This window comes from Bombyx mori, chromosome 13, assembly GCF_030269925.1.
Source record: "Bombyx mori chromosome 13, ASM3026992v2".
Taxonomy (NCBI): Eukaryota; Metazoa; Arthropoda; class Insecta; order Lepidoptera; family Bombycidae; genus Bombyx; species Bombyx mori.
The window spans coordinates 6,426,328-6,437,953 of record NC_085119.1 but is presented as its reverse complement, the minus strand read 5'-3'; the positions used below and the strand labels follow the sequence as shown (position 1 = coordinate 6,437,953).

Here is an 11,626-nt window from a genome sequence, read left to right as displayed (position 1 = left end):
AGGCCACGATTCATTGCACATCTGAAAAACTTAATTGTAAGCACACATTATTTTCTTACAATTCGACAATATACTAAAATTATAACACAAAATCCACTACATAATATTAATGTAATTTTCCTAACAAATCTACAATATTATTGTAATACATAAGTTTCTGGTATTCAACTTCAATGCGATAAGGTATTAATGGGATTGTCGCTCCAGGCAAAGTCATCACTCGAGAAGGCATATATCATCCAGTAGAATAGATTGAGCAGTGCAAACGAAGCCGGGAATAAAACACGTGCAGCCCTGTCGATGTGTGAGACGCTGTTGATGTGTCCCCTACTCCCTGAAATAAAATTGAGGTTTAAATGCGAGTGGAGATGAGAAAACTTGCTCGTTGAGGTTTTTATTGTCACGTTGGTTCAGTGGATAGTGATTGTCTACAGTACCTTATGACCATGTGGTTGTTGTAATAGGCGATTAAGAGAATTGCCAAATAAGTGGCAGTAGTGTTCTCAGAGTGTTATAACAGCATTTGTCGGGTGATAGGGCTTATTGTAAGTTAGTACAGGTAGGTTCTGAGTAATATCTCTAGCACGAAGCGGTCAGTTAAAGGTGGAACAGTATAATTGAGATTTAGACCTTATGTTTTAAGATGGAAGGTTGAATTTACCTTCTGAAGTCAATTGTTTCCGGTAATCGCTTTACATCAAATGAGCCGTTAGCGTGATCATCGGTCTACGCAATAAAAAAACAACCTCGATTGCGTATAGAAAGAAAAGCGTTAGCAAAAAAAGTAAATTCTTCCAGTCAATAATGTATGGTATAAATAGGTGCGTACAGCTGAGAAGAAATGGGAGCAGTTGCAAAAAATCATAATAAGGTGACATTGAAAGAAAATATTGACGGAAGAAAGCGAAAATGTCGTATATAACTTGCATTTTGGGCTAAATCACTTTTTACCATAAATTATTATTAATACATACCTATTTTCTACTTTCTATCTCTACAAATATTATTTGAGATGAATTTTTGGAATAGTTTTATGGCTCTGGTGTAATGGGTTTATCAAGTTACGACAATTCCGCTTTCTTCCGTCGATATAATATCTATTGACTATTGGGCTTAAGCGTCATTTTTGCAACTTCACAGGAGCGCCATTTCAAGATTAAATTTTGGAAAACATATCATGATAAAAACACTTCTTCAGTTATTTGAATGGAGTAAACTTAATTGAAGTTCAATCAGAAATTAATATGAAATAAAACACACCCTTAAAGAAAAAGGTCGCGTATTAAGCGAAATATCGTTTACATCAAATACTTTCACCCCTCGATATGGTATTAGAGTGTGCATGGATTAGGTGCGTTCCGACTTACATACATAGATTTATAATTTCAAACAACTATATTGGTATGGTCTTTAAAATTATATAAATGGCGTCATTTTTCAGCCCATTTAATGAATTAAACTAACAGGCAAGTATATAAAATGTATGCGTTTGTTTGTAAATTTTTGTGATGAGTTCTCGGCACTTTGGGGAAGGATTTTGCCATAACACTATCAAACGTACAACAGCTGCCGCGTATTATTAACAAAACGGTATTTTTAGCGTAGTAAAATTTTACTTGTTTATGAAATAAAAAACCGTGTAGTTTGTACGCACCTGCTTCCCGTTGTCTCTGTCGTCTGTAGCGATCGTCGCCAGCTAAGCAGTACAAGAGTTGTCTCCAACGAGGCACTCTGGTCTCGGTCTGAGTTGTACGTTCCATGGTGAGGCGGACTGCAACTGGCTGTTCAGTTTCCAAGTTATCCGAAGTCGTTGGGTTTGAACTTTGGGATGGCATGGAGAGGTTCTGTAAAATCAGTAAAATTTAAATATTTATAACCGATCAGTAGGTACCTATTCAAATATGGAGGAAATCTTTTTTTGAGTAGGAGAGAGAATGCACCCAGCGTTTTTTTTAAAATTATATTCTTACAATTATGCCATAATATGACTTGTAAAATAAAAGTAAAAATCATGAATTAGTAAACTTTTGTACATTTTTATATTTTTGTTTCTTTTATTGCATAGATGGGTGAACGAGCTCACAGCCCACCTGGTGTTGAGTGGTTACTGGAGCCATAGACATCTACAACTTAAATGGGCCACCCACCATGAGGTATAAGTTCTAAGGTCTCAAGTACAACGGCTGCCCCACCCTTCAAACCGAATCGCATTATTGCTTCACGGCAAAAATAGGCAGGGTGGTGGTGACAGTGAAAAAGTTTTGTAGCTCTGTTTATATTTAATGCGGGTGATGCCGCACCCTTTTAGTCATTAAATCCTATACAAAATAAAAACATTGGCTATACGTTAAATCTTATAACAATAAAGCACGTACTTTCTATTTACGCGCTTTATGACGTGAAACAGCAGTTTGCATTTATAATTACTCTTAAAATGTCGTATAGCGTGAATTACATACATTAGTGGCGGATCTAGCAGAACTACGACGACGTACGGCGAGTTCACGTGCCGCGACCGCGTCCCCTCCGACTTCTTCGATCAGCTCTTCCCATTCCGAATCGTCGATAACTATTTCACCAGAACCGACCTAAATAAACAAAGTTATAATGAATTATTAAAACTATCCCAGTTTAAGGTGTATAATTTATAAAGTATAACGATGTAAGATATATTTTATTGGTGCTATATCGACTGACAGCTTTTCGAAAAACTTCGTGGTTGCTCGGCGACGTCTCTGCCGCTCCGCCCGCATGCATGCCCCTCCAAGACCCAGGAGTAGAACAATAATCGTTTTACGTACGATGAATATAATTTGTTATGTATTCACGGATTCGAGGTTTCTTGAATAAATTTGAATTAAGATTGACTACATTTCATTCATTTATTCCAGACAACTGCATGTAGATTTATGAACTGCATTTTAATGTATTATTCATTTTGATATTACCTATTTTACGGCGAGAGATCGACATCATAGTTTTTACAAATCTGTGCGATTTTAAATTAGATTGTTATGCTATATATAGGAAACCAATTTAGTAGAATAACATCAATTAAAGCTTGCCTTCGTGAAATAATGCACTCCAGCGAATTCTAGTAGAGTTGCGATGCAGTAAAAGAAACTCATTAGCAAGAACCAATCCAGTGCGGTTGCGTAGCGAACTTTAGGCAAATCGGTACGAGAATCAAGACTTATCGTGGACAGAGTTAGCACAGTGGTAATACCTAAGCCCACGCGATCGGATGTAGCCTGAAAAAACACAATATACAATTAATAGACACCATAAAGTTTCAGTAAAATCCGTCTGAGATGTATCACCGTTATCATAAGTAGACATAAAATTATGTATACAGCGTGCAAATAAAACCAACCAAAAATGTCTTTTAAATCTCTATATTCCAAAATGTAATATCCAAGCACAGATTTGTATCCTAATTTGTTATACATATTATTGTTACAAAACATAATGTGTAAATACCTCGCGATGAATCCAGAACGAGACCCAAGAAAGGACTACTATAAGGATGCAGGGCACGTACACTTGAATAAGAAAATAGCCGGTGTGCCTTTTGAGGTTGAAAGAGACTTGTAACACTGAAAAATCACCTGTTAAAAAATAAAAAATTTAAAATGTTATTAGACTGATCCAGTAGAAAATAAAAGGGATAATAAAAGGTATAATATTTAGGTAATAGGTAATATATAGGTATAATATAACACATAATTAGGTATAATAGAAATCCATTCATAAAGCGACAAAGATCGTTCAAAATGTAAATTGAAACCAAATGCGAATATAATGGTCATTGTAATTCTGCCAGAATAACTGTAGGTTACTAAAAATGATGAACAGAATAAACTTGATAGTACATATATAAAGCAATGGGCATTTTTACGTTTTGGGCCGTGACACATCTTTAGCTACTTCAGTGGATGTGTATTACTTGAAGCGTAAAAGCCGATTCGTGTCATCGCATTGGCTCGATACATTTGGTTCGCAATATTTTGTATTTGCCCCGAGACGAAAAAAGCAAATCATATTTGAACAAGAAAGCACTTGAGGTCTACTTTGAAGGGCAATTTGAGATAAAATGCGACGCGTGTCGAACATTTTTTTTTTCTATAAATAAAGAACGCTGAAGCCATTTACGCTTCAACAAGCTTGGAAGCCTACTTATCTAAATTAGGTTACTTTTATGGTTACGATATAGTAGAATATGTTCGCATATATACCTAGTCAGGTCATAAGTATTGTCACACAGTAAAAACTTTTCTTTTAGAATGCTGGCCACAAAAAAATTTATTGAATTCGAATTTCGAATTGTTCATGAAAATAAAAATGTATACTTTTAGAATTTTACTCATTTTTAAATATGGAGTGGACGCTTAAAGAAGACCGTGTTGCAGTTATTGCGTTGCATCGTTGCGGTTACGCGCCAATTCAAATTTTAAACATACTGAAAAATTTGAATATAACCAAAAGATTCGTTTATCGTACCATCAAACGATACAATGAAGACTCTAGTGTAGATGACAGGTCAAGAAGTGGTCGCCCTCGGTCTGTTAGGACTCCAGCAGTGATAAAAGCTGTGAAGGCGCGAATTCAAAGAAATCCCAAACGTAAACAGAAACTGTTGGCCCTGCAGATGGGGTTAAGCAGAACCACGGTGAAAAGGGTGTTAAATGAAGACTTAGGGCTTCGGGCATATCGAAGAAAAACAGGACATCGTTTGAATGCTCGTCTAATGGACCTGAGACTGAAGAGATGCCGCGCTTTGTTGAAGCGGTACGCGGGAAATAAATATCGGGAAATTCTTTTTTCGGATGAAAAAATTTTTACCGTAGAAGAGAGCTACAACAAACAAAATGATAAGGTGTACGTCCACAGTAGTGAAGAAGCGAGCAACCGTATTCCGCGTGTCCAACGAGGTCATTTTCCATCCTCGCTTATGGCATGGTTGGGAGTTTCTTATTGGGGCTTAACAGAGGTACATTTTTGTGAGAAAGGAATGCCGTTGTGTATCAAAATACAGTCCTGACGAACCTTGTGGAACCTGTTTCTCATACCATGTTCAATAACAGGCACTGGGTATTCCAACAAGATTCGGCGCCAGCTCATAGAGCGAAGAGCACACAAGACTGGCTGGCGGCGCGTGAAATCGACTTCATCCGGCACGAAGACTGGCCCCTCCAGTCCAGATTTGAATCCGTTAGATTACAAGATATGGCAACACTTGGAGGAAAAGGCGTGCTCAAAGCCTCATCCCAATTTGGAGTCACTCAAGACATCCTTGATTAAGGCAGCCGCCGATATTGACATGGACCTCGTTCGTGCTGCGATAGACGACTGGCCGCGCAGATTGAAGGGCTGTATTCAAAATCACGGAGGTCATTTTGAATAAACTTTAGTGTCATAAGAATCTATGTTTTGTTAAGTTCATTTTGGTATATGAATGGTTACATAATGAATAAACTTGTTTCAATTATTTTACATTAAACATGTGACAGAATTTATGACCTGACTAGGTATATACAAATTCACTTAAATACAAAATAAATATGTATCAACTTAATTTCAAGATGACTAAAATTAGTAAAATAAATCCTCGTTATTATTCTCAGTTCGTTGCATAAATGGATGTTATTTTCCATATCTGAATCCCAGTGTACGGGATTCGCATTAAGCTGTAAGCGGATAAAGCCCGTCGGCGCCGGGCCGCGATTAGTGAAGATTGAAAACTGAAATTCTGATGCCAGAAGGTGCACGGTTTATCGTTTACAAACCTCTGTAGAGATTTAAAGCGTTTGATTGTTTTTAGTAAATACTAATTAATGCAGATAAAAATCTATGAAATCCAAATTGGATTTACATGCATGCGTTATTTTTTTATATAGGTACGCTTCTGGATTATCCTATAAATTATTATAAAAGATCGTTTCTAGGTTTTTTATTGCTTAGATGGGTGGACGAGCTCACAACCCGCCTGGTGTTAAGTAGTTACTGGAGCCCATAGACATCTATAATGTAAATGCGCCACTCATCTCGTCGTGGTCGTGGCCTAAAGGATAAGACGTCCGGTGCATTCGTATCGAGCGATGCACTGGTGTTCGAATCTCGCTGGCGGGTACCAATTTTTCTAATGAAATACGTACTCAACAAATATTCACGATTGACTTCCACGGTGAAGGAATAACACCGTGCAATAAAAATCAAACCCGCAAAATTATAATTTGCGTAATTACTGGTGGTAGGACCTCTTGTGAGTCCGCACGGGTAGGTACCACCGCCCCGCCTATTTCTGCCGTGAAGCAGTAATGCGTTTCGGTTTGAAGGGTGGGGCAGCCGCTGTGACTATACTGAGACCTTAGAACTATATCTCAAGGTGTGTGGCGCATTTACGTTGTAGATGTCTATGGGCTCCAGTAACCACTTAACACCAGGTGGGCTGTGAGCTCGTCCACACATCTAAGCAATAAAAAAAAAAAATAAAAAAAAAAAAGATATAAGTTCTAAGGTCTAAAGTATAGTTACATAATATAGGTATTAAAATTTAACTATTCAAATATATATTAAACACATCAATAATGCGCCATTACCCCACTGAGTCTCTCGCCGGATATTTTCAGTGGGTCGCGATTCTGATCTGGTAGTAGATTCAGCACTGCACTGCGCTTGCTAAGACTAGTGTTAGAAATTTTCGCAGGTTAGGTTAGCCCCTTAGGCTACCAACGATTAGATAATGCGTCATCTAATCTTTTTTTTTACAACATAATACTTCGTTTGATTGATCGATTGATTTTAGTAGAAGTGGAGTCGAATAGCCCATCTATTCTATACCTAAGTGCATTTCCAGAAACTATCGATCTAGATTTTGACCGGGACACGATAAAGAAAAAATATTTATAGTATATTTATATATATAGATTTATAATATAGTCACAGAGGTGGGTGACGTAATAAGTATTGCTCATGTTTACTCCGAATAAACTCATCGTCTTATGAACGGAACTTCTTTGCTACTGGGGTACCGCCTATAATACAGGGCTGTACGGAAATGCAGAGCGGTGGGAAAGCACATTAAATATTATAGACAGCATATTTGCTAAAAATAAGTGTCCCTCTCTACAAAGCATTTACATATTGTTCCTATCGAAAAAATACTGTATTCCATTGTCATTGCCTGCGTCATAATCACTCGAAGTGGTGATTATGGATCTATCCATATATAATTTTTCCTGTATCTCGCTATACTGATCGAAATGATTCATTTTAATAATAATTTGACGTTTTTATACAATATAGGCGAGACAGAGACAAAAAATTTCGAAGCTTTGACAGTGCATACTTTTGAGACACCCTGTATAAAAACTATTAGATATTGCCATCCCTTGAAATGCTTAGTCTTTTTCACGTAAACATTATTATCAAGTAGAAGATTAATTTACTCGCAATCCTGAGTAATATTGGTTGGTTTTACACGGATTATTTCATATAAGGCAGTGTGAGCGTAACGTACCTTCTCGTCTGGTAAATGTGAAATTTCTGTACGGAAAACTGATAAGGTCAAACTGTGAGAGGGTCATTCCGGGAACAAAGTTGACGCTCTGCGAGTTTTGCCATTGATAAACTAGTTGTTGATTCGAGTAGGCGTCTGTGAATAGTGAAAAGTGAATGCAAATAAATTGTGCTATCCATATTAAGACTCTACACCCCAGGTCTCTGGGTGACAGCATTCAGTTTATAACATTTTTTACGAATTAAATTGAGATTAATAATTAAAGGTACTTTTACGATTAAATATCGCGTTTTTTATTGTATTTGTATTTATATTACTTCCGACGTTTCAAATACTTGAGATTTATGTTTCAAGATATAAATGTCAAACCACTTAAGTGTTTAAAATACATGGACACTACAATGTGGCTCTCGTCACTCGCCTGAGATATGAGGTCGACGTTTATCTGTTTCTACTGACCATTAAAGTAAATTTAGACTCGATTAGAATTAGAATTTAGATTAAAAATATCAATTACAAAACACAAGTTATTTGTATGCTTCATATTGGTATTGATTGAAAATACATATTATTATGTTCTTTTAGCTTAGATCTTAAATATTATACAGTAGCTGTTGGAAATTTTTAAAAACGAAAACCTCTGTTCTTTGGTATTATGCTTACTCTAAAGATACAGTAAGTATTAAGTGTCTATTAAAGCCTCGATGTTCAAAACCATAATAGAGTCCACAGACTGGTGTTGAATGATTACTTACAGCTGCCAAGGATAAGAGGGCACGATTGACGATCCATCGGAAAATTACGAAGTTCCATAGGGCATTTAGCTTTAATAGTTAATCTGAAAATAATAACAAATTAAGTTTGCTTAAAAATTTTATGCTACAAAACATAAAAGTTCAAAATATCTCACATTTCTCGAAAGTTCATTAGAACCATTATTAAATTCACTACTTTTAAACCATTAAATAGAAATTGTTATTTTGTAGATAAATAGTTAAAATTAGTATATAGAGTTGCACAATAAATGTTCCTTTTATGCTCGATTTAACTTTTAATTAGAAGTGATTAACGTGTTCCACAAATCAACGAACTGCATCTTTAGAAGTGAATTTCAAAATTATATTCTTAGTACCTCGTATACTCGTACCTTATATAGTCTTAGTACCTCGTTATCGATGTGTTGAAATATTTTCATTATAATGCAAAATCACGAAAAATAGTCTTCAAATTAATTTGAATCAAATCAAAATTAATCAGACGGATTAAAGAGAATCCCAATGGCGAATAGAATTTATAGTTTAAGTGGCAAACCAATGTGTGAGTGGAGATCATGATCTGACAGAGTTAATGAGCAAGCACTATGACAGTTCATACAACTTGACTTGCCAAAAACGTAAAACAAGAAGCGGATGAGAGTAATATAACCTGAATGATGCGTATTGGGAGAAACCTATCTACTACTGTTTATTACTACTATCACGAATGTGAGCTGATGTCTATGTGCCGAGCGTCTTGTGTGATTGAATCACTATCACACTTTAAAAATTACTTTAGAGAAAATCAAATATAAGAAAGCGTCAGCATTGATTGCTCAAAGCAATTTCTCGTTGGAAAAACGAATGAAAATATGAACATCTATGGCAATTTGCGTCCGATAAAATAACTTGGAGCGTAATCGGAGCGCGAGTATTTTTCACTCTGCCAATTAAAAATGTTGGATGCTTCGCTTGTTCGCGAATTAACTATGAAATTAATGAATCGCCTCTGCGGATCAAATTATACCGGCTTGTTTTCGTTTAGCCTATTGTCTTGAACTTAATCTGAAGATTAACTGTTAAATGTATTGATGGCATTGCGTAGGTACTAGAGGCAAAATGGTGTGACCTACTTTATTTTAATAGTAAAATAGTTTGGAAATTACATAATTAATTTGTTATTGTCGGTTTAATTAACTTACCTCATTGAATACAAAATATCACCGTGTTGACTGATGCGAAGCAGTTTATTCGGTACAGTGATAGTGTGTACATAGGAATGTTTTCCGTTGTAAAAATACGTGTCTGGCCTCCAAATCCTCTCGAGCATCTTGATGGAAAGGGACAAAGAGCGGATGGGACCGAGAAACGACAGCCTCGTGTCACGCCAATATTGCCTGAAGTAGCAATCCATCGAATAATCCTAAATATAAAAAATACGAATAATGTAACGATAGATCATCACACTTTATTCGAATATTGTTTACAACGTTCGTAATGTTTTTACACTATCCATAATTAGACAAGAGATAGTTATTTGACATATTTATTTTTACTGGAGTGACAGTGAACGAGGTCAGAGCCTACGCAATGTTAAGTGATACCTGAGCCCATAGGCATCATGACGTGAATGCCGCCACCCACCTTGAGACATGTGGTCGAAGGTTCAATAATATTGTATGTCGACTGTATTAGCCTTCAACTAGAAAAACGCAGGATGGTGGTGAAGATACCAATTACGGATTTACAATGTGGCTTTAATTAGCACCAGCTGTATACTGCTATGATTCGCCACTGCTAAAAATAATGTTCTTGGAAAAGGCTCTCAGCATCGTAGCAAAGCAATAGAATTAGTGGTACCAACAATAAATAACGACTATTTTTACGGTTTAAATCTCGCATTTTGTATTGTCATTAGTTTCGAAGACCTTACTGTCTTCGTGGTCACGGACGAGAAGAACTGTAAATGTTTCTCACATATATGGTGGGCGTACGTAAAGAAAATGAACGAATCAACAGAACAACACTAGGACTGACGTGTTCTAAATCTAATAAGCGTAGGTTGGTATCCAATATATATGGCTTTTTTCAGATATTAATGCAATGATACCTACCATATCGAGTTCTGAAACTGGTCCCATGCTCCTTATTAGGATGTTGGTTTGAACTACAGTTGGATAACCTATAACACAATAATGATAATTAAAATAACAATTTTGTAAGTAATGTTTTGAGCCATTTAGAAATAATGCATTAAAATATGTAGTATCGCTCCATAGATATAAATATCTCGTCAAGAGATCAGAAGATTTAAAATTTATACGAGAACGATATTTATTATGATTACTATTTTTCCCTTACTTATTCGCTGAAGGAGCTATTCCAGCTCTCAACCTGAGAGAATTTGCTAACACTAACCCTGGCAAGAGTAGTGCTTCGCAGAATTTATCTCTGGATCGGAATCGTGACCCACTGAAAAGTCCGGTGAGAAACTCAGCGGGTTAGACAATCACGACATTTGAAATTATATTAACACGAAAACTGACCTTTACCATGCGTTGGCAACTGAGAATTTTCATAGTTCTTCAAAAGGTTCTCCAAAACAGAAGTTATATTTTTAGAGACGGCATCGTTTATACTTCTCTTGTTCTGTTTCCACGTAAACACGTCTGTCTGTTCAAAACTAGAGTTGGCGTAATTGGAAAACATTATTTCATTTATGTTGTCCCAGTAGTCGGGTTCTGCGGTATCTCGTGACGTGTTTTTCGCCGCAGACAAAATCTTTGGAGTGTGCCGCGGCGTAGCTTCGTCATGGGATGTCAACATTATTGGAAACGTTCCATTTTTAGTTGTCAAGTATATAGCTCCTTTTGCTTGTACTTGGAGACGGCTGAAATAAATCTTCGAGGTAGAGTGAATTATTTGTGAGGTTTTCGTACTTTCACACCTTTGTATTGCATTAAGTGATAACTGAAGCCCATAAGTATATGGACATGAGATGAAAATCTTAATGGTAATGCAATACATCACCCCTACAATTGGGACTAAGTAGAAGGTTTATACTGGTGGTAGGACCTCTTGTGAGTCCGCACGGGTAGGTACCACCACCCTGCCTATTTCTGCCGTGAAGCAGTAATGCGTTTCGGTTTGAAGGGTTGGGCACCCGCTGTAACTATACTGAGACCTTAGAACTTATATCTCAAGGTGGGCGGCGCATTTACGTTGTAGATGTCTATGGGCTCCAGTAACCACTTAACACCAGGTGGGCTGTGAGCTCGTCCGCCCATTTAAGCACTAAAAAAAAGAAGGCACAAATATTTCCCTTACACTTTTACTACCGGTGAAATCAGAT

At 36.6% G+C, this 11,626-nt stretch overlaps 1 protein-coding gene across 1 annotated transcript; it reads right to left on the bottom strand.

The window, feature by feature from the left end:
- Positions 1-170: 170 nt before the first annotated feature.
- On the bottom strand, positions 171-11,301 carry LOC100500931 (ionotropic GABA-aminobutyric acid receptor GRD). Its single transcript, NM_001195704.1, is given in 10 exon segments — positions 171-334; positions 1,655-1,844; positions 2,460-2,588; positions 3,066-3,251; positions 3,481-3,608; positions 7,520-7,654; positions 8,275-8,357; positions 9,477-9,697; positions 10,389-10,456; positions 10,821-11,301. Coding segments are annotated over 10 exon segments (1,785 nt in total).
- Between the last annotated feature and the right edge of the window lie 325 nt (positions 11,302-11,626).